Here is a 23,642-nt window from a genome sequence, read left to right as displayed (position 1 = left end):
GATGCGAACAGCAACCAGCCATCTTTCCTTCAGATAAGCCAGACACAATGGCAGGAAGTCCTAGCTGGACTCCAGCTGTATATGTGAACTAGATGCTATGAATGGGAACAGAGGAATTAGAGATTTGGAACCACGCTTGGCAATGAGTCATTTTAAGAGTCTAGGTTGTGCCTTACGAGGGTCTGCAGTTCTCTCCCAGCGCCTTCATAGCCTGGATCGAATGTCAAAATTTTCTGCAATCCTACATAACCAGAATCTAGTATGGAACTAGTATCTAAGATCACACAGCCAAACAAGGGGCAGAGAAGCAGAAGCAGATAGTAGTGGCTGTTTCCACAGCAGATGGAGGGAGGCTTTTGTGGAAGACTTGGGTGAAGGGTGTCCGGAGCCTGCTTTCTGCTCCCTGAAACCCCCCCCCCATCAATGCACACCATATCATCCGCTTCATGGATGAGCTAGCCCTAAACGATGAGATATAATTAAGGACAAAGTTTACTATTTGCAGTATGAGTGAACTAGGCCTTAGTTATCATGTTTAGAGCAACACCAAGCATGGAGGTTTGTTTGAATAATAACAGGCCATGTCTGGGAAATATTTTTAAGTGTTCCCTTGTGTGTGTGTGTGTGTGGTGTGTGGTGTGTGGCTTCTTTCCTTGCATGGCTCCGGCCCCAAGTGGTACCCCTTAACCATCTTCCCGTCAAAAGCTTTCAAAGTAAAAACTCTAAATATCATCAGGTCCAGAATAAAATATGCAAAGTAAGTAACTTTATGTAAAATAAGCATCTCTGAGTGACCTCAGTCTCTTGCCTTCGTGTACAAGTCGGATCCCTCTTGAAGAAGAGGAACATTCTTTTCTGCCTTGAGCTCCCTTTTGAAACTGCTTGGTAGTACTGAGGAAAGCCTCCTTCTCATACTCGTCTCCGGTTCCTCTAGTCTTCAGAGAACATCCCGCCTGGCTATGAGGTGGTCTCCCTCCTGGAAGCCCTTAATGGGCCTCTCACTCCATCCCCAGCGGCCCTTCCACTCCGTGTGCTTGGAGACAGCCACGTGTCGGGCATGTTGCCCTCCTATGGTAGTGACGGCCATCTGCCTCCCATCAGGACTCTGTCTCCTCTTGACCGTTTGTCGGATTGTGGCAGCCAAGGACTCAAGCTGAAGAAAAGCCTTTCCAAGTAAGTAGCCTGCTGGTGTCTCCCTCCTGCACTGCAGTGGCTGTTCTGCAAAGGTGAGGTAAGCTACAAGTGGCTGATATCCCTGTCCTTTGAGCTTTGTCTATTGTCTGATGTAACTGCCTTTCAAATGCATCTAGCTAGCTGTGAATGGGCTTGAGTCTTCTGCACTGACTTGTAGAACATTAGGGTTTTCATCCCATTTGACACTGGTTAAAAGGAAGTTCCTGAGACTTATGGGTCCTTTTTCTCTTTGCCAGGTCACTCTCCCAGAATTCCTCAGTTCTGCATGAAGAGGAGGATGAGAAGTCCTGCAGTGAGTCTGAAATCAGGATTGCCATGAGAAAGTCTCCTCGTCATCTTGAGGAGGTGAGCAACTGAAAGGGTTTGGTTTCTTTTCCAAATCCCCCCACATTTGTTGTCTCTTTTTCTAGAATAGGCTGTGTAGAGCACGCACTGGGAGGGAAGGTTCCACAGTTTACACCTCAGAGGTCAGGCAAACTGAACCTAATTTCTTTCTAAGGTACTCAAGGTTTACGACTCATGCAAAACCAAATTCCCAGCTGACGTTTGTTCCTGTACTGGAAATGACCACAACTTCTTTATTTTTTTTTTAAACTTTTTACTTTACATTCAGGAACGTGGTGTGACACCAGAGAGTGAGAACCTCACCTTATCCTCATCGGGAGCAATAGACCAGTCTTCATGTACAGGGACACCTCTCTCCTCTACCATCTCTTCTCCAGAAGGTACAATAGGAGAGATCTCTTGCCTTCTTGTGACTGATCACTTTAATGCTCCCTGCCAAGCATAGCTGGAGATTCCTTTGGAGAGGTTATTCTTTAGCCCCGTATTCTTTTCCTTCACCATATTTGTGCATTCCTTGGCAGAGGGAAGGTCAGTTAGGCTGAATGCAAGTGTAGGAGATCCTATACTGTAGGATCAACTGCACGTCTACTGTGTATCTAAGCTCCAAAAAATGAATTTCCAGATGCACAATCCCAGCATCTTTTTTTTAACTTTTTTTCAGGAATTGTGTTAATTAACCAGTGGTTAACAAACTTTAATAAGTTTGGGAAGTAGTGTAGATAGATAAGCTATTTCAGTAGGTTTTAAGCTGAAGGGTCTTGTTCATAAAGGGCCTAGGAGCAGGAATTGGATTCAGTGTTAAAGCAAGAGGAACAACTCATGCAAACCTGAGTTTTGGCACCTCGACAAAATTTGTTCAAGACTCAGCCTTGGGTTTGACTATCAAAACTCTTAAAGGGCTTGGGGTCCCATCAGCAAATCGTGTTTCTTTACGGGTAGCCTCCCTGACCGTGTCTTGTCTGCACCCTCCCCTCTTTCTTCAGATCCTGTTAGCAGTAGTCTGGCACAGTCAGTCATGTCCATGGCCTCCTCCCAAAGCCAGCACTCTGAGATCAGCACTGACACCCTGTCTTCCATGTCAGGCTCCTACGTAGCTCCTGGCACTGAAGAAGAGGGGGATATGATCCCATCTCCTGCTGTAGCTAGTGGGATACCTTCAGAAGAAGATGTAAGTATGGCAAGCCTATAAACCGATCAAGGCTACAAGTGTTAGAAATGGGGTTGGTATTTGAGGGTGAATGCAGCTCTTCATATCTATCTTGGAAGCAAGTAAACAACCAAGGAACTGTTTGTTCCAAGGCAGGTAAAGTACTTCACATAGCTTGTAACAATTTAAATATCCACAACTGGTAACTTTAAAAATGTAGTAGCTCTATGATGTCTCTAACTTTTTCTTTAAGATGACAGCAGAGCCTCTACCAGCATTGAATCTGGCCAAGCATGCACTGTCTACAGATGACAGACAGTGGTGGCCAGGCACACTGCAATTTGCTGGAATCCTCACTGATGGGGGTAGATAAAAAGCAAATGAGAGAGTTAAAAAAAAGTTCAGGGGTGGGATTGTGGTGGCTGTCTTATTGGGAGTCATGTTACTGATGCAGTTTGCCAGATGGCTCTAACGTGTCCCTCCAGGGAACTCCTCAATAAGTCCAAGTTTACCCTCTTTCTGTTTTTTCTTAGTCAACCCCTGTTGAATCTCCAGATGCAAATTTTGTCAGTATCTCAGCAGAGGAGCAAGATGCAGAGGTAAAAATTGCTCTCTGAAGGCTGATTTAACATGTGGGGATTCGAAGGGGATAGGTGATTAGCAGTCTTTGATGTAAAAATCAGTTATGGTCAAATGTTGTTACTCAGACTGACTGTTACTCAGACTGACTGATTGTAGCTTCCAGTGTGGAGTTTTATTATGGGGTCCCAAATGTCCAGGTGTTTAAAAAAGCAGGTGAGAGCTAACAAAATGGAGCACCTACTGGAAAATCCTGTGGAGTGGATCGCTAGAGCTCTGTCTGAGAAAAGGGGAGACACTGAAGCTCAATGGTAGAACAATGGCCAAATGCAAAAAGCCCCAGGGTTAATTCCTGGTGTCTCTAGATAGGGCTGGGAAAGACCACTATTTGAGACTCTAGAAAGTGGCCGCCAGTCAGTGCTGACAATACTGAGCTAGAAAGACCAATGGTCTTACTCAGAATAAGGCAGTCTTTTAAATATTTTATGAATTAATTGAGAGCAGGATCTTGGACAGCTCCTGAAATGATGAGGGAGTTGATCTGAACCCAGGAACCTCTGAGTGATGCAAGTTGCTGCTCAAAATAGTGTGATGCACAAACTATCCTGGGCTAATGAAGGAACAGCTTGGCCTGATCACTCTGACTCTTCATGATTAGGGCTGTTAGTTCAACCTATTCTCCTTTTTCTGCCCAGTCCTGTGCCTCTGTGTTTGGAATGCTGATTCTAGAAGCAAATCTATTCCAAACTCAAGGCCATTGTGGTGGCTTTCTAATAATCCAAGCACCATTCCACTGGGTTTTTGTATACAATCTCTTAGCTGGGTTCACTTTAATCCAGTCTGAGTCAAAGCTTCTTGCCCTTGGCTCTCCTAAGAACTACCCTTTGTTCTTGCAAGTGTGTCCATAGAAGATAGTACTGTATAGCCCCCCCTTCTTCAACATCCCTTGAAGCGGGAGCCCGGCTTCAATTAGAGAACTAATTTGTAATGCTTACACATTTTTCGTGGCAGGGGAATGATGTCATGGAGGAAGAGGATGGCTCCCCCACACAGGAAGATGGTAACAGAGAATGGACCACTGCTCTTTGTTCTGTGTTGTTTGGTTATGTTTCACATCTAGCCGGCAGTGTTCATACACAGGAATGTACTAGAAGAACAATGCGGAGCAGGGTGGGCTTCTGGACAAGCTCAGCCCTGTTTGATTGTGAATATAGTGGATAAGTATAGACTCCTATCAGAGTCAGTATAATATGAGATGGAGAGGAGTGACTAGAGGGTAACAATAATATGAAGAGATTTGATAGCTTTTCCAGTTCCAGTACATTCTGAGTTGTTGTCCCCCCTCCCCCCCCCCCCGTTGAGATGGGAGGTGCAGTTTTCATTGCACTTGTTCTGGGCCAGAAGGCGCTTCTACCTGCAAACCTACAAGCTACAGATTTTGTAGCATTGTAAGACTGGGTATCCTTAGATCTCCATTTTACTGTCATCCAAATTATTATACAGGAACAATATTGAGCTAGATGGACCTATAACTGAACATAAGCGAATAAGGTAAAAATTGAACACCGCAGAGCATTTGGACACCAGTTCCTGCTGAATTTTTTTGCAGTGGACAGCAGCAGTCACCAGGATGTAGTTTCCTTGGGGAGTTTAACACATTCCTGAGGTGTCCTGGTATTCCTTAGTGATGATTATTTTTCTGGGCTTTGCAGGTCCTCCATGCTGCTACTCTTCACAGGTATAATGTTAAACACCCCTTAAGAGCTGGACCAAATTTACCAATCTATAAGCAGTTCCCGGATAGAGAACCCATTTTTGGTCAGGTCATATTCAAGAAAGCCACAATGCCTCTCCATGGGTCAGCAGATGCCATTCCCTTTCTGAGTCTGTGCACCTCTGTCTCCCACAGTTGGAGCTTCTGCTTTAGTGCCATCCACGCTTCTGAAGTGTCAGTAGGTTTGCATGCTTACCTCTTACAGCAGCCATGCAACAAAATACTTCAACACACATTCAGCAGCCCAATTCATAAATCAGTTAAGTCAAACTACTTGACTGTGCATACGTTTTGCTTCTTAGCAGTCAGCCAACACATTCTGACAGATGCTGTTGCCATTTTATTTTATTTTGATTGAAATAACAGGTCTTTTAAATAGCACTAGAGTGGAGCAGTCCAAATGTCCTATCACCATGTTTTAGGCCTCGCCCAGCCCCTGCCAATTGTCACTGTGGACAGGGATGATAACCAGATCGGGCTTATAGGGTGCATTAAGGATCACCTCGAGCCACTTTCTCTGGGTTTCCTTTTAGTGCTTCAGTGAGTTGTCATGCTCAAGGCTTTCTTACAAGATAATCTCCAAATCATCTCTCCTTTTACAGCAGTCTAAAGACTTGCTTTTGCAAGGTTATTGCTTGCCTCTTTAAATGGCAAACATTTCAGTTGTTTTCTAGGGCCTCTTTTTTCCCTTTTCCACATATGTTTTGCTCTGTGTTTTGAAATACTACAGCCTTTTAAAATACTTTTAAAATACTATAGTCTAAATTAATTTGAGAATTCTGTTAGTTTTGACTATATTTTTGATGTGCTTTTTTTTAAATGGGGGGGTGCGTTGCAGGGGGAAAATGATCAACAGCCCCAGGAAAATGAATTAAGAATTTTGCCATTTGATTCAAAAATAGCAAGTGAAGATCTGAAAGACAATGCAGTAAAGCCTTTTTTTCCTTCTGTAAAACCAGATCTTGTTAAAACCAATGCTACTGTTGATTAAAGCACAGCATTTTAATTAGCAATATAGATTGGAATTCATCATTTGTGATTATTGTTGGACAACACAAAAAATGAAGAGGGTCATTTTAAAAGGCACCTTTTCACTCAATTTTTCTCATTTTTTTTAAAATGTGTGAAATTAAAAACTGCTTGGATAGCAGTTGCATATTTAAGCTGTTAAGCTATAATTCAGTGCTTCCCAAACTTTTTACCACCGATACTCACTTTTTAAAGTGGCACTTTAGCGAGACCCATCTAGGTTTATGAGACTTAAAAGGAGATCTAGAAAGAAATAATAATTTTATTTTAAAGTAACAGTTTTATTTATTTAGGGAGCTAATCTCTTTGCAGGGCAATTGGCAGCTATCTGAATAGCCTTGGGGATTAAGGCAATTAGTTATCAGTAACTCACTTACTTGATGAACCTGAAGGTAAGGCTTTGCGGGAGCCGGGAGAACTGTAGGGATGGGATTCCCAGGATCCTGCTGCTGCAGGAGAAGAGGGGGCTTTTTAAAACATAACTTACCTGCTGCTACAGTCTGGGGAGTGGGGGGAGCCCTGTGGAACCCTCTGCAGGCTTCCCCACAGCTTGTAGAAAGTAAAAAAAGGAATTGCAACCCACTTCCAGTTTTGTGATTGCAACCCAGGAGTGGGTTGCGACTGCATTTTTTACTTTCTACAAGCCATGGTGAGCCCTGCAGAGGACTCCATGGGGCTCCCTGCACCCTCCCTGGACCCTGGCAGCAGGTAAGTTATGTTTTAAAAAGCCCCCTCTTGCGGTGATGCGATCCTATGGATCGTATCTATGCCTTTTCCCTGCCCAGTCGTTCTCCAGCTGGTGGGTTTTGACCCACCAGTTTGAGAACCACTAAGTTATCTGATCTTCCCATCACCAGTATTCTCATTATAGGCTCTGCTCTGTTCTATGCGACCCACCAATGTGTCCTAACCCACAGTTTGGGAATCACTGCTATAACTTATTTGAAATCCATATGCCCTCCTTGCAGAACTACAATTCCCAAAGTTCCTGCAGAGATGGAATAAGTATCAGATTAGTTTAAGTCTGTAGCCCAGTATCTCCTTCCTGGTTGGCAACCTTTAGTCTCGAAAGACTATGGTATAAGCCTACAGCACCCACTATTCTCTGGCAGTCTCCCATCTAAGTACTAACCAGGCCTGACCCTGCTTAGCTTCTGAGATCAGACGAGATCAGGCATGTTCATCTCCTTCCAGTACCAAAATAATCATGCCTCCCCCGACAAGAGAGTGAGGCTTCTGTTGTTCTGTACTTTGTGGAGAAAGGAACAGTTTTTCAAGTTGTCTTAAATTAGGGAAGGTGTGCCTTTTTGTAGCATGTGTTGCCTTCTCAGAAGGCTGAGATACTGGCCAGAGAGCTGATTGCAAAAGCATGAATTGATTATAATGATTAGCTTCTCCTCACCCCCCCCATTCTATAATTTACCTTTGTGCCTACTTATTTTATTGCCTCTATAGAGTGAATAATCCTCCTGTATCTCATAAACCCTATTCATTGGCAAAAATGGTCATGAAATCAGAATGAAAATGGAAGTGATTGAGGAAACCAGTCAGGTGGCTTAATGCAGACACATCCCAGACAAATGCCTTATTATCCACTCTCTACCCTGTTGGCTGCCATTGAGGTTTTGGTTTGTTTTTTTCAGTTCCTGATATAAAGTGTTGTCTCTATCATTATTTTTAACAAGGGGGAAATATTAAAGCAAAGCCCCATCCCCTGTCTAACTACATTAACTCCCTTACAGGCCAAAGGACAGGCGCATTCCTAGGTATGGAGTGTGACAATAACAATGACATTGGCAACGCAAGCGGGAAAGCACTGGACAATAAGCTGTGCTCTGAGGCCTGCTTACCTGGTGAGTGGCAGTCTGCTGAACATGAACTTTGTGGTGTAGGGAGGTGGGAGGGGAGTCTTACATGCCCCGCCCTCACCCCAAATATTTGTCATCTGTCTGACATAGTCAGAACAGAACATTTGTCTATACAAGTAGTCAATTCGCATGTAGAAATAGGCAGGAAGTGACACTGCTCAGTGATGCAACCCACCTGACCACTTGGCATACATCCTTTTGGCTCTTCCACCCTGCATTGCACTACAATTTGGTAAAAATTTGGTGCAGGTGTCCTAACTTTGAGACCAAGTTTTCCTGAGGGGTGCTGAAACTTTGCTGTTAGTTCTCTAGCTTTATTATTATTGATAAACATCCTTTTATTACCCATCTTCCCATACTCAAAGCAGCTTATGTACACACACAAAACTGAAATAAAATCTCTGAATAAACACAATAGAACAGAAACAGTGTAATAAGAAAAAAAATAGCAAGGCTCACTATTGTTTAGTTCTTTTAGTCCCAGGAGCCACATTTAACCTCATCCTGAACATAGGATCCACTTCTAACTTTTTACTATACATTTTCATATCTCTCTGACATTTTTTTCTCCTTCTCACCTCCTTTACGAACTTTCGCCTGTTAATTCTTTTTAAGCCAGAAAGAGGAGGAGAGGGAAGTGATGGTGCTGCTAGACAGACCCCTCACTGCAGGTTGGGCTGTAACCTGCTTGGGGGTCCCAGCCCACCAGTGCCCATACTCCTTCACAGATTTTCTAGTTACCAAGAAAATCTTTGAGGGAAGCCAAGATAGTGAAAGCAATTTCATTGTATACATGACATCAGGGTTGGCTGTTAGATCAGACATCAAGATTCACATGGATTGGTTGGTTGGCAGCCTTCAGTCTCGAAAGACTGTGGTATAAGCCTACAGCACCCGGTATTCCCAGGTGGTCTCCCATCCAAGTACTAACCAGGCCTGACCCTGCTTAGCTTCCGAGATCAGACGAGATCGGGAATGTGCAGGGTAACAGTTGCTGCACAATGTTATCCTCAGACAAGAATAAGGTGGACAGAAGAGAATTTATAAGCCTCTTGATAGGCTTATAGAAATACAGAACAAAGTCATTGGGAAAGTCGGTTTAGTTCCATTGGGTGCCATAGGAACTACTTTTGCTATGTTCCACCAGAAATCCATTTCGTATCACCTATTCCAATCAGTTACTGTGTGCTGAAAGGAAACTCCTGCTAAATCATGCTGATCCAAAATAAAATCCATTTGTTGCTTCAATCCTGTTGGTCAATGTATTAAATCCTTCAAATTCAAGACTTAACACATTGCTATCTTAATAGTGAAATAATCAATGAAACAAGTGTGAACATAATTTAGGCAGAGCCATATTTAATTTCCCTTGATTGAGTCCCAGGTATTGCATCTCCACCTTACTTTGCTACTAACTGTGGGTGTGTCTTGTTTGTGTCTTCACTCTTTTATTGGTTGTTTTCCCCCACTGGATTTCATCAGTGTGAAAGTTCATGTTCACTCCACGCCAACACAGTTCTTGTATTTTGTTTTTCTAAACTCACGCTTCCATCCTTTCCACCTCTCTAAGTTGCTGAATGGTTGCAAATGTTACTGACTGACACTTTGAGGGTCTGATTGAGAATGATCTCTAGAGGAAGAGGATCATTTCTTGAAGGTGAAGAACTTTGCCTCACTAGGTTGGTGATGAATTGGTGTCCCTGTTTCTAGAGCTGGAAACCATGGGCAAAATTCCAGGCAAACCCCATTGAAACAAATGGGATTTCACAGCAGCAGTCCTCAGTAGACTGCATTCACGGGGTACTCTCTAGAGAAGATTTAATACATCAAAGTTCTTTTGCATTCCTAACCTTCTCTGGCTTGTGCCCCAGATCTTTAAAATGAAGATGCACCAGACTGTCCTCTTAAGTCAGTAAATTTGTGTTGCTTGTAAAACCATAGCAACCTATCCTTGCTTGTTACCTTCCCCAAAGCTTCAAGGCTGTACACTTGAACTACTTATAAGACTCTGTCCTGCTTATTGTAATTCACTGCTATGAGGGAGGAGTGCTTTCTTATTTCCTCCCCGCCCCCATTTCCCTTACATAAATGTCAGCAAGCTAACTGTCTTCTTCTGCTGTCATTCTGTCCCTTTTAAAATTTATTCCACTTAGGATATTCTGTAGTTAATCCAAGCTTTGCTGTGCAACAGCATATGTGTCGGGAGATAAGAGACCCTACAACAATAGTAACAAATGCTGTCTTTCTCTTGGGGCAGGAGTTGTTTAAATGCAAGGTCACTTGGATCTGCTCAGTGAAAATAGAGCACCATATTCTGTCCTTGTGATATTAGTACTTTCAAGAGATATGTCTCTGTGACAGAAGTCCTGTGCTGGGCAAAGTCCTCACCTAATGCCTGGTTTAGTGTGTCCCTATGGCCCTTCCAATTATATTCCTAAACTAGGTATAGTTAGAATTCTGCCTCAGCTGAGCAGATAAAGAACAGTAGTTGGTTCTTAGTACTATTTTCTACACAGAGATAGGTTGATGACAAATAGTTGAATTAGAGGACAGTTGAATATATCCTTGGAACAAATTAACATGGGATGCCAGTTTCTGCAGGTAGGCAAAAATATCTACCGATCTAATTGGAAAGAGAAAATGTGAGTCAGGGTGTGTACCCTGCTGGCAGTGCAATGTTAGAAGAAATGTATTAGTGGCATCCCAGTACTAATTAACCTCCTCATATAAAACATTTATGTGGAAAACACAGCTTATGAAGTCTTGTCACCACCTTCTTACTTTGTGTCTGCATGTTTGCATTAATGCTCTTGAGATGTACTGTTTCATCACAGAACTAAAAGTGGGAAAGCCATGGGGTAGAGTTTTCTACAAATCTTAGTATGGAACCTGGTCTCTTGCATACTAAGGAGTAGGAAGGATTTGAAACAGGACCCGAGTTAGAGTCGGGAATTGGATGGCGACACCACCACCTGTATCTGTGTATGCCTGAGAAATATTCCTGATATTACCTATAGTATTTACTGAGTTACAGGAACAGAAGTTGCACATAACGAATCCTGGTGGAATAAATTTGGATGATGAAAACACAGCAGCACGGTGTGGCTTTAACCTTTCTGGTTCAAACACTTTGGGTGGCTTGACTGCTTCCTGAAACCTTTTGTTGACCCACCATCCTCGCTGTGTGCATGCAGAGTTGAATGCTTTTCCTCCAGCCACATGCTGGCTGCTGTACAAACCTACTTTTTGCTTGACAGACAGACAGAAAGGCGCATGTGCTTGCTTGATAGTGCAGGAGCTGTCTGTAAAGCAGAATGGGGAATGACTTTTTGAGCTGCTTGTCCACAGCTGCTTGTGGTTAGCATATAGCTGGAATATTCCTGTTTCTGGCTGATCTAATGGCAGAGGTGCATTTCTGAAGTTATCCTCTAGTTTCCCCTCACACTCCATTTTCTTCACTCCAAAGTCTGAACTCCTACTTTAATAATTTCCTCTAGGTCTATTATTCAGGTTTCTTGAGGGGTAGTGCCAACCCATCTCACTGTCTTTGTTTTGAGTCTTTAGTCTCTCTGGAATATCTTTCTCTTTGAAGTGTGAATAGGTATGCAGGTAAGTACAGCTAATGGAGATCTCAGTATTAATGCTGGAGAGGAGATCCTTACTTGGAAAGGAAAATGGGCAGAAGAACGAGGGCTGTTTTTCACTCAAGTACATACGGCAGGGAACAAATAACAAAGTGATGTCAAATATTAATGCACAGTGATTATTTGCCATGTTTCCCTTTCAAATATGAGATAGGGGCAAGATCTTTCCCACCATCACTCATATGTACTTGAGAGAGAAAAGTGGTGAACAATGCATGCATCACTTGTATTTTACATGATCTATGCATGTTTCTGTATGTACCCAAGGAGAAAAAGTAATGTGAGAAGCATAAAATGAAATTACAACTTGCAAAAGTGGTGATTCATTCGAATGTAAACAGCTTAATGACCTTTAATAATTAGCAATGCCAGTCTTGGTCCATCTCTATGGGGTTGTGCTACTGTGAATTCTCTTGTTGGTAGGAAATTGGTGTTCTTTTCATATCCAGCAGTAGGTGAAGATATATACGCTGTTGTGTTCCTCCAGCTATGCCTGTTTCCTTTGCTAAGAGTCTCTTAAGTTGAATATCCTGAGGAAATTTATATTGCTCACTAATCTCTCAAAGAATCCCTCAAAGTTACAAAAGAATATTAACTTCTGCAACATCCCAGGCAGAACTATTTTTCAGTTGTGATTGAACTGAAAACCTGGCTTTTGTTACTTTGTCTACTCTAGACTTGTTCTAGACTTTCTAGATCTTGTTATCAAGCTAATCAAGAAGTTTGCGATAAAAATGCCTAGGCCAAATAGTGAGGGTAGTCTTCATTTCTATTTATTGGGAGGGTGGAGCATAAGATCAAAGCTTTGTAATTTTAAGCTTTGAATATTATGTTGCTTATATGTACTATCATTGCTCTAAGCCACATTGAGAACTCCAGTTGAAAAGTGGGATAGAACGACAATGCCATAAGGTTATGACAAAAGCTACAACTAGCCTTTCAGTTTGCTATGTATCAACCTTTTGGCTTAACCTTTTAAGTTGGAGAGATGCTACTCTAGCCCATTCAAAATGTATCTCTGCCTTTTGGAGTCATATTATGCAATTCAATTCTGATCTACTCACAATCATCTGCCATCAACTAGAGGTTCACATAGGGGTTTATCACCATCTATGCAATGGATAGGGCCACCCTGCCCACCTATGTATCATGGGAATTTATCAGCCCCACTGCTCACATGCGTACCAACTTAGGGCCCAATCTCAAGCTTCCCTGGCACTCAGGGTGCCAGCAGCACTGAAATGACCGCTGCTGGATCCAGTGGGGCTAGGGAAGCAACCCAAGGTCTCCTCGGGGGAAGGGAACTTCATTTTCCTTACCCCATGTCAAGCCCAGGTGGCCCTGATGGGTCTACTTGGATCTGCACCTACTCTTGAGTGGCTGCAGAACTAAGGAGACCTGTGTATGGCTCTGTGGCTCAGGAGGGGGTTTAGGATTTGGCAGCAGCCTCTGCCACCATCTCCACCTACCTCCCGGGCCCAGCTTCACCTCAGGCTGCCCTCCCTATGCCCAGTTTCACCCTTCCCCACACCAAAACACCTCACCACCTGTTGACAGCAAAACTTACCAAGTGGGCTTCCAAAGTGCGCTGCAGCCTTACCACTGGCCCTCGGAGTGCCTTGCAACACATTTTGCAACATCCAGAGCCAGTGGTAAGTGAAAGGCATGTGGGGTAGACCGATAGGATAGGGTCTGCCATCAAATTGGCAGAATGATGACTATAATGGATGTGTGCTGCAATTCATGGGAATAGCACAAAGGGATGTTGGGCTGCAAGAATTGGCTTACTATATATTGCTCTGCATATTTCTAGAACAGCAGTCTCCCAACTGCACCACAAGATTCCCCTTCCAGGTGTGGTGGTGATGAAGGCTTTCCATTCAACACTGCAGCCTCCCCTTTTCACTGCCAGTTGTTGCAGCAGCCCACGCCAGACAGCTGCTTTCTCCAGAAAATCAAGTTGCACAGCATGCTGCGGTGACAGGCAGTGGAGGCAGCTGCCTGGTGCAAGTTGCTGGGACAGTCGGCAGAAAGAAGGGCAGACTGCGGTGTGGAACAGAAAGCCTTCAGTGGACTGTGGTTTGGAGATCACTGTTCTAGAATACTATGCTGCTTTGTGAACATCCTTTGCCTAAGGGCCCATGTTTTCCTTCCCACCTCCTTTAGAGATGGTTTTGTGAACAAAAACAGCCCTTTTATTGAACTGATTTTGACAAGGTCTATGGAACAGCATGTCAATGAACACGGTTCCATCTCAAGTCACTGCGGTCATCTTGATTGACCTGGGAAATGGCCACTGATTTGAACCATTATCCCAAAGAGCTGTAATAGTACAACAGTGTCTAAGGAACATTTTGCAGGGCGGCATAGAAGTACGGCATAGCAAATATTTTTTGTTTCCCTCTTTAAAAAGAAATTTCTGTGTTGTATGTATATACATTTGTGGTGTCATGTCTTTTCTCTTGTTCACCGTTTGCTTCTGGTCTTTTCTACTAAACAGCTGCAGTTCCGGAATCCTGCCCTATAAGCATTGAGGAATAGGTATGAGATATGTGAATTCCTCTCGCTCTTTCCTTTTGAATAAATCTAGCTTTCATTTTGCAATAAGATTTGTGGGTGGATGAACACAGTTGCCCCTGTGTTTAAATGAAGGAAGGGTCACCTCTCTGTACACAGGTCACTTTGGCAGGGCGAAACATTTTTTCCACTTGTTCAGAAACAGGCCTGCTGAAAGGTCTTCCTGTTCTCAGTGGACTATACTGTGCAGGAAACACCTTGACAAGATACAATTTGACATACTTTTTCCCTTTTACTCAGCTGGAGCCACTCAGAAGGAGTCACTTTTAGTTAGATTAGTAATAAATGTGTATGTTACTTAGATAACAATGATGCTATTATATAAGTAACATTTATCAATCTCAGGCAGGAAATAAAGTAATTCTGTCAGTATCAGTCACTTCGGGGATATCACTCTTTCAAAAGCACAGTACAGTATTTTGAATTTGAGCAAATGAGATTTTCCATCAGATTGATATTGTTAGCACTAATTGACATTTTGGCCAGAGCACAGAATATAATTACACACGTTTCATGGTGGGATGTTATGACATAATTGGCATTTTTTTTTTCTCTTCTGAGGTACCAATTTGTGTTTCAGTAGTTTAACTGTAAACAGTATTGAAATTCTTCTTGCATTTTACTCTCTGTCACATTCAGGTCTTTTGAGAACTTCTCCTGAATTGTGTCTTGCATGCTTCAGCTCATTTCCTAGTTATTTGACTTAGTGGCTATTATCTGCCAATTTAAAATTTATATTTCATTATGTTTTAAATATTTCCTCTCTCCCTCACGCTGCCATTTTGGCTAGATTAGTTTGACATCCCTCTGTTCTGATTTCAGCATTCTGCCATTTTGAATTAGTAAGTAGTCACAATATTCTTTCCCTTGCAGAATTGGAAGAGACTGTATCTGAATACTCTAAAATTGACTACTAAAAGAGTTGCTGCATACAGTGGACTCTGGTTCCTTGGCTTCACACATTCTTTTTGCATTTTAGCAAAGGTGCATTCATTGATATGGGGGGACTGCACATAGTTGGCTCCTGAACAAAATGAAAATCTCTGCTTGTATCCTGTGCCACAACATGCCTATAGACTTCATCGATGGCAAATAATTGAAACCTAATTTTGTTTTAATTTATTGCATTAAAAACAAGACTATAAGTAGCTGTTTTCCATGCTCAGGGCACCACTCTTCATGCTTATCATATTGGAAATAGGAGGTAAATTATAGGGCATGGAGTCCTTTGTTAAGAACATGCTGTTTTCTCATCAACTTTCTGAAACATCTGGTCTGTCTGCTATCAGAGAACATTGTCCTGAGCCTATGTTGCTTCCATGCAGTTCAGGTGGAAGAGGCTAGCAATATGTCCCTAGAATGAGAAGTCTTGTCGGGTTAGTCTTGCCAAAACTAGCAAACATGTGGCGATCTACTCAAAAGGACGTGTCCTGTAAAACATTTCCTTGTTGCTCTGGGCCCCTACTGAGTATACTGAAGAAGCAGCATTTGACAGCCCAATCTTTACTCAGAAGTAAGTCACTTTATAGTCAGTAGGGCTTATTCTCAGGAAAGTGTGGATAAGATTTCAGCCTCAGTCACCAAATGATATGCTTGTTTTTATATGGAAAATACTTTATATAACTGCAAAGATGTTTTATCTTTGTTTGAGACCATAGCAGCTTCCCCCTAAGGTTGTTCCACACATGTATGTGCTGACCAGTCTGCCAGAATGACAGCAGAAACACTAGGAACCGCTATTTGTGTTGGTAGGACTGCTTCAGTTTTCATGAGCACAGGGAGAACCTGAAACCAGGGCCTCTGAAAGGAATTTTATCAGGGGGTGCAAAGTTTCTTTTGGGCCCCTTCCCAAAGGTGGGGAGGGCAAAACAAGGGGGGAGGGTAGCAACAGCTGGAATAGTCTTTGGAGTTCAGGTCTACTGGACTTCCCGATGCAGAGCCCAGGTCTATCTGCCCATGGGGCATCAGCAGCTTGATACAGTAATATGGAAAACCAAACACTCTCCTAAGTCTCACTAAAATCTTTTAAATATATAAAATCATTGCAAAAAAAATTAGCATCATTGTATTTTGGCTCACACTAGAATGGAAAGCATCCTGTGCCATACCAAAACTTGCTTCTGCAGCAGCTGTGGTCCCACAGCTGCATCCCTGAGCTCCTATACTCTCCTGGTAAGCAGATCCACAACACAAGGAGTTATTGCAGCAGACCAGTTTCCTCCCAGATTTGACACTGTGTTAAGGAGTGTCTTGTATGCATTCCTTGGCTCAGCATATATGGCTTGTCAGTAGCTGCAGCCACAAGCTCATGGTAGTGTCCCCAAGATCCTGTGAGAGCAACAAGTCTGAGTAAATAGGAAAACGTCAAATCCTAGGAAATTTCTGGGCCCCTCCTTTTTCTCCTGGGCCCCCCTTCTGACCCTGGGCCCGGGTACAAATTACCCCCTTTACCCCCCCTCCTAGGCCCTGCCTGAAACTCTGATAAATTTAAAAGAGGAGGGCAGACAAGCATTGTTCAAGGAGCAGAAGAAAATAAAGATCCTTCAGTATATTTTAATAGGGATAGTAACACATAAGGATGGGTTGAAAGTTTTATCACTCAGAAGCCCCAAGGAATGATCAGCAGCTTGTTCCCTTGCAGAGGGTCAGGCCTGTGCATGCTGGTGCAGGGTGTCAATTCTGCTGTCACTTGCAAGAGCAGAATAAGAGCAGACTGCCCTCAGAAGGGCAAGACCTCAGTATCCTTTTGCTGCTGTCTCTTCTACTGCCCACAAGCAAGAGTCAGAGAAAGAGTGCTATCTTTTTAAAGCCAAAAACAAGGAGAAGAGGAGCTGTGACCAAAAAAGGCTGTTCCAGCAGCCAGTGTAGGATGCCATTTCACCTACCAAACTCACAGATATTGAGAACCATGTGGGTTTTACAACAATGCATGGAAGAACCCAAACTCATGAATTAGGAGGGCAATTAATGGCTAAGCGATACTTAGATATTCTGTGGAATGAAACCCACAGGATAAGAAAACCCATATGAGTTTTGCATTCTAACATGCACTTATTCCATGAAAAATGCCTATTACCATATGGATTTTTGTATATGTGGCTTGAGCCATAGTACCTGGTCACTAGAACTTCGCATGGGAACAAGCTGCTGATCACTCCTTGGGGCTTCTGAGCGAGAGGGCGTTGGATCATGCCCCAAACCAGGCACCCTCCCGTCCCTCTCGCACCCACACTATGAAAAGATATTTCAGTTTTATCCTCCTCTTGCCCCATTCTTCCTTGCGCCCGCCCCCTATGTGATTTGGGCTGCAATCCGATGCACACTTTCCTAAGAGTAAGCCTACTGGACACAATGGGACTCCAGATATTGGATGATCATGATAGGATTGTCTCACTAGTGAGCACCATCTTCCCTGGTTGGAATAGGGAGAGGAGAGGGAGGGGCAGCTAACAGCAAACAGAGAAGGGGGACAGGCAAAGTGCCATCACTTCTTCTCCCCTCTCTGCCTGGACTATCATCCTGTACACACTTTCCCAGAAGTATGGTTCTGAGTGGGGACAGTAGGACTTTCTTCTGAATAGGCATGAGTAGGATCGTGTCTGATGTGCCTCTGTGACTGACCCCCTCACCTCTTTGTTTCTGTCCCCTTTCTTTGTTGGGGGAAGGACAGTGGAAGTTGCCTTTTGTCTGACAGGGATGTGTCTGTCAGGCCAGTTCAGAAGGAACTATTTCATCCAATGAAGTTTTAACTGTTTGTGCACATGCAGCAAAGGAGCTTTAGTGCCTCAGACAATCCCCTACCCCAACCACAAGCTGCCAATCCTAAGAGCAGGACATGGTTCATGCATGCCTGCCTGTCTGTGTCTTTAGCCATGTTTTGGAAGATGGTCTCTCTGTGAAAGGAATTCAGTGGAGGAGGAAGAGAAGAAAGAAGACTTGCTTAATGGAATTAAACCATGTTAAATGTAGGCACTTTTAGCAAGATGCCCACTGCAAATAGAAAAATGATCCTTCGTGAAACAAAGCACATGCCTCTTCTGTGACTTGGGCTGCAATCCTGTACACACTTATATATATATGTGAGCAACAGAGCTTTCTGTCTTTTCAGAAGTAATATAAACAGATGGCACCTTTTCCCCTGCAGGAGAAGAATTGGAGTGCTGTTGGCTTCCTCCTTCTCTTCCCTCCCCAATCATAAGTAGACAGAGCAAAAGATTGTTGAGGGCAGATGCCATATATTTGTGCTATGATGGCTGAGGGTGGAGCGGGAGGGGGGCAAAAACACAGTAATTTGGGGGCTAACTGTTGAAAGTTTTTCTACAGTAGTTCTGCACAGGTGTAAATGCTCTTTGAAGTCTTGTAAATAAATATTTAATGTTGCAAAAGCACCTTGAAGTAGGTTTGGCACCACTTTCTGTGCTTCTAGTCATTTGATAAATGAATCAAGCTAGACGCATACTAGAGACATGCTAGTGAGGTAACTTCCTGCTAGCTGAAAAACATGCAACCATAGTGTTACCCTACACATACTCTCTGCCCAGCTTAAAAGAAACTGACATCTGTTTACTCATTTGTTTGGCCTCTAATATTGCTTCTACTGCACTGGGTTTACACCAACAGCAGTGTTGTCCAATGCTTTTCTTCTCGTAATAATTGCCTCTTCCTCTTAGATATGCAGGTAGCAGAGTACAATATTCTGAATTCCTGCCAGATGCTGTGGCACAAATCAATCTGCTGGCAGAGGCAACGTGGACCGTGATGGCGATATGCAGTGCATGCTGGGACCTCCTGTCTTCAGGGATGTTGCATTGTATGGAGGGAAAAATCACCTCACTGAACTATGTTTGTCTAAAACACTAAGAAGAAAAGAGCTCCAACACTGTGGATGTACTTCAGACAATGTCACAATGATCTTTTTTAAAATACCCACTGTAACCCTAGCATCCTTAATTATTAATCCAAATTCAACTTGTATTCTGTGTTAAACCAAACTCAATTTAAGTTGGGTCAAATGACTTGAGTTGGATTTAATGATGGATGCCTCTGTATGTTTTTATGCTTTGTGCTACTATCATAGTGTAACTTAGCTTTCCCTTTTCTCTACTGGTCTTTTGTTATAGCATAACCAGAGCTTGTTTGGTGATTGCTATAACGTCGCTCTTCCCTCATGTAGCGCTGACTTAATAGTGCTTCATCCAGTTTCAGTTTTGAACAGGTACATATAGAGTGTCTACCTATAAACATGTAATTCATGTTCACACGTTCATGCAGCACAAACACTATATTGGCCATGCTTCCTTGTACCAAATGAAAAAAGGATCAGTTGTACAGCAGAAGCACATAGCCTCTCAAGTGCAAAAACCCACAGCCATGAGTGGTGCTTATTATTCCTATAGAAATAATAAGAGCACCAAGCTTATCAATTAGTTTTTGTATTGTGTTATCCTTTCCCTTTAAGCACCTTTTGGAAATCATGCATTTCATACTGCATAAATGTGTACGGCAGTCCTGTTAGCTTAAGAAATGAGCTGATACCTCCTACCTCCCTCTCTCAACCTCAGACTCTTTGAGAGGACTTTCAGACTTGCCCAAGTATGGCTAGCCCATTTTAGTTGACTGTTCTATAAGATCCATACTGTTTGGAAGCAAAGGACATAACAGTGAGATTCATGGAGCTGACCCAGTCTTAATACCAATGATAGTCTCTTAAAAGAAGGGGCATCCTGATCTAGCAACTCCATCTTGAAGAGTGCCATAGGCAGGTGTCGAACCAATGCAAAACAGTAGCAAAAGGGAATCTTTGTGAAAACTCATGTGTGCGGGCACTCTCCACATAGTCTTGTTTCTGCTGGTTTAAAATTGCATCCTGACTGAAAGCAGATTGTAAGTATGAGAATGTAATGGAGGACAAGACAATAGTACCAGCACAATGTAGCAGGTTACAAAAGGAGTGTTATTGAGTATGCTAAGTGAACAAGCATAAGTTTAAGCCATTTCTGCCCAACGTTACATATATGCAACAGGGACCAAATGTGTATACCCGTGGGCCACGCAGAAATGGGTTAAAAAAACCAAAAAACAGGCCAGAGTATCCCTTGTACTTGCATGACAAATGCCACCCATATCTCAAATGACCCTTAGTTATGTGCTTCTTAACTTGAAAAGTTCCATGGTGACGAATAGGCAGAATTTGTGCCGAAGCAATCCCAACAGTAGCATTTTGACTCAGAGACTCACTTGTTGACTCTTGACTCCCATCATGCCCTCTACACCAGTTACTAAAAGTCTGGTGAATTATCTACACAATCTTGAAATCAAATTTGACTGCTAGTAGAAACAGCTGAGGGCAGAGAAGCAGACTTTTATATGCATGGCTTCTGGCAACATGTAAGCAATTATACCTATTATAATTAGGGGGTGGGGGCTGGTGGGAGGAGCAGGAGGCCTTCTTTTGGTCCTGTGAAGTTAGATTATTTTGACAAGGCTGATTATACCTTTCTATCATTACTCCGCATTTTCAGTGCTGTGGCTGAGCAATAATATATCTCCATACTACTAAGTGTAAATTCAGGGAGGAGGTGGTTACCCGAAAGTTCATCTAATGATGGGGAAGTTTCATCTAAGTCTGGATCCCTGCTTCTGTCTAGTCCTTAATAAGAGGACTAGGGGCTATAATATGGGTAACCATTTTCTCCCAGATCAGTTTGGACTGAGACAGCGAAGCTGGCTTCTGATGGGTTTTTGTAAGGCTCTTTCAGCCTTCTAAAAGAAGAGGTTTGGTCACACCTTGCTGTGTCTACATTAACATTCACCTTCCACCTAACTTCTATCTTCAAGGGCCAGACACTTTAAACACTCCAATCCTCTCAGCTTTTCCTACAGCATCTTGTCAAATAAGAATGATCATGGGTGGTCTCGTCACAAACTATAGACCACACTTCCCCCTTGTTTTATTTTCCAATAAGGAGAGGAATATGAGAACACTGGGCATTAAGTTTGGTGAGAGACAGTAGTTGAAAGAGCTTATGGAAGTCTGAGGGACTCATCAGCTCTCATGTGTATGTGCATTTCTTTTGTCCTATCATTCCCTCTGTTCAAACGGGCCTTTCAGTGTTTATAAATCAATACAAAAGCCTGTTTGGCAGAAGCAATGGTGGGGTTAGTAAATATCATGATTGGTGATCTCTCCAAGTGTGAGACAACTGCTACCTGGCTCTACCTTTGATCATCATGGCAACGTGCAAAATTACATGAAACCTTTGATAAAGCTCTCAGTGGTGATCATATGAGGAGCATTCAAGATGGAGCCTCTTAATACATTTGTGGTCTTAGAGATTTCACAGGGCCCTATAGAATTGGGGATTATTTCAGTGGTTTATTCCACCATGAGCTTTAGCTACCCAGACCCTCTTAGTCCACCTCTGTGAAGAAGCTTGTTCTGAGACAAAGTGCATTTTCTCAAATTTACCTCAGAATTTTTAGAAGGTTGTGTCAGTAGCTTGTCCTCAAACAGAACATTGTTATGAGGAAACCCCTGAGACTGGGACAATGGATGGCAAGACTAAGATTGGCCTAAACTGAGAACGTTTGTGTTTCCTCTGTAATTCCAAATATCCCTCTCAAAAAAGATACTTCTGTTTGTTCTGGGAATTGCTTGAAAGACTAAGGGCGCAATCCTAACCTGCGCTGGAGCAGGCACTCTGACTGGCCTGTGTTGTATCCAGTACAGTTTTGGTGCAGGCTGGGGCACAACTTTGAGCAGGGGTGTCCAAAGTTTTTGGCAGGAGGGCCATATCAGCTCTCTGACACTATGGCGGGGGCCGGGGATAAAAAGAATTAATTTACATTTAAAATTTGAATAAGTTTACATAAGTGAATATATTAAAGATGAACTTATATGAATGAATGAAGGTCTTGCAATAGCTCAGGCTGGCCTTTTCTTTGCCTCTGCTACTGCATCACAGACGTGATGTCTGAGTTCCTATTCCTGAGTTGTCACTAACATGCTTTATGGCATGTTCGTGACAGCTGGGAGCTGGTACAAGAGACCTGTGCCAGTTTGGGGGTTTGGACTGCATTGTAATATAGTGGTAATTTGGCAGGAATACTTGGGAAACTTCCTGAGGAGAATGGAAGTACTCCCATGCAAGGACATACAAAATGTGTCATTCCTTTTCTATTTGTCCTGTATTTTCCCACTCTGCAGCATGGTGGGAGCCAAGAGTTGGGTTTCATGTGGGTCAGGACTTTTTTCCCTCCCTTTTACATAAACAGAAATTGTCAGATGAAAAATGGTGCCCATCTAGGATACTTCACATTTATAGCAGGCCATTGGAGCAGAGGGGTCATTGGGTCTTACTCAGGACTGCAGAGAATGCTGTTCTTATGGGCGTATGCCCCACATGAGGCATGTGGAATCCAGACACGCTTGTGTACACTTCAGTGGCAACAATGCAATATGTATTTATGACTGCATGACTCTTTAAAGAGTGGAATAAAGTGGACAGTTTCTGGCTGGAATTGTTTGTTTGGGTGGCTGAAGGAAATGTGTTATGTTCACAATTTTATAGAGTGTTTAATTTTGTGACTAAAAAAAACTTGTGGGTGGGTTGCCGTTAGCTATATTTATGTATAAATTTATACTTACATACTTGCTTTATTAATGGCAAGAAGCCTTATTGGTTAAAAAAATTAATAAAGAGCTGTATCATTGTCCAGAATCATACTGGGAGAAGACAGGCTGAATGAAGGAGGTAGGGCTGAATAGTTAGCACTAACACACTCCTTTCTGCTCCCTGCCTTTCTACTGAGTCTGCCACTTGTCTGAATCTGAATCTGGTAGGTTCTACCTGCTGCCACCACCCCAGGCTACACAGGCAAGGCCTGGGGGTCATTTGGGAGAAACTTTCAGGAGAGCACTGAACCCCAGAGGTGCTTATTGAAACTAAAAATACTAAAACTAAAAGTGGTTATTAAAACTAAAAGTAGTACAGTTTTGGGGTGATGATTGGACATGACAGCTCTCTGAATTACCCATGAACAGGGGTAAGGCAAATGAAGAATCCACATGTAACTAGTTTATTAAAATCCCAAAAGGGAATTAAACCAAATAGGGAAAAAGAGGGTTAGAAAAAGAACACGCAGGCTGATGGAAGATGCCAGAACTTGACTGAATGAACACAGAGAAAAAGCTTGACTAGAAATAGATGCAGTAACTAGTAAGGCCCAGCAGATAGAGCCAGCAGGCAGCTTAAGAGCAAAACACACCAAACCACAAACCTAGCAAAATGGTGACTTTTGCAGTTTGTTCCTGGGGCAATTTAAATAACTAGTGCCAGGAACTGTAATCCTAGCTATGTGCATACGGAAATTCAGTCTATTCCATGTGTTTTTAAAATATGATAAATAATAGATGTCTTGAGGGCACAATCCTAACCAGGTCTACTCAGAAGTAAGTCCTATTTTGTTCAATGGGGCTTACTGTC

General features: G+C 42.8%; 1 protein-coding gene and 1 pseudogene across 3 annotated transcripts in view; one reads left to right on the top strand and one right to left on the bottom strand.

The window, feature by feature from the left end:
• RNF157 (ring finger protein 157) overlaps nucleotides 1-20,357 on the top strand; it is a 90,511-nt gene extending 70,154 nt beyond the window's left edge. For 2 of the 3 annotated variants that reach the window (XM_066614761.1, XM_066614764.1), the window contains exons 12-20: nucleotides 935-1,173; nucleotides 1,431-1,539; nucleotides 1,808-1,919; nucleotides 2,523-2,707; nucleotides 3,220-3,285; nucleotides 4,277-4,325; nucleotides 7,811-7,921; nucleotides 14,081-14,121; nucleotides 18,828-20,357. In XM_066614761.1, coding sequence (XP_066470858.1) covers nucleotides 935-1,173; nucleotides 1,431-1,539; nucleotides 1,808-1,919; nucleotides 2,523-2,707; nucleotides 3,220-3,285; nucleotides 4,277-4,325; nucleotides 7,811-7,921; nucleotides 14,081-14,121 — 912 coding nt within the window. In that variant the 3' untranslated portion in view covers nucleotides 18,828-20,357. Of the gene's footprint in view, nucleotides 1-934; nucleotides 1,174-1,430; nucleotides 1,540-1,807; nucleotides 1,920-2,522; nucleotides 2,708-3,219; nucleotides 3,286-4,276; nucleotides 4,326-7,810; nucleotides 7,922-14,080; nucleotides 14,122-15,030; nucleotides 18,449-18,827 lie in introns of those variants that run through there. The other variant, XM_066614763.1, reaches the window with a different exon arrangement.
• LOC136643511 (5S ribosomal RNA) lies at nucleotides 8,819-8,938 on the bottom strand (annotated as a pseudogene).
• Nucleotides 20,358-23,642: the final 3,285 nt, after the last annotated feature.

This window comes from Tiliqua scincoides, chromosome 2, assembly GCF_035046505.1.
Source record: "Tiliqua scincoides isolate rTilSci1 chromosome 2, rTilSci1.hap2, whole genome shotgun sequence".
Classification (NCBI taxonomy): Eukaryota; Metazoa; Chordata; class Lepidosauria; order Squamata; family Scincidae; genus Tiliqua; species Tiliqua scincoides.
The sequence above is the reverse complement of the archived record's forward strand: the minus strand, read 5'-3'. Positions and strand labels throughout refer to the sequence as shown.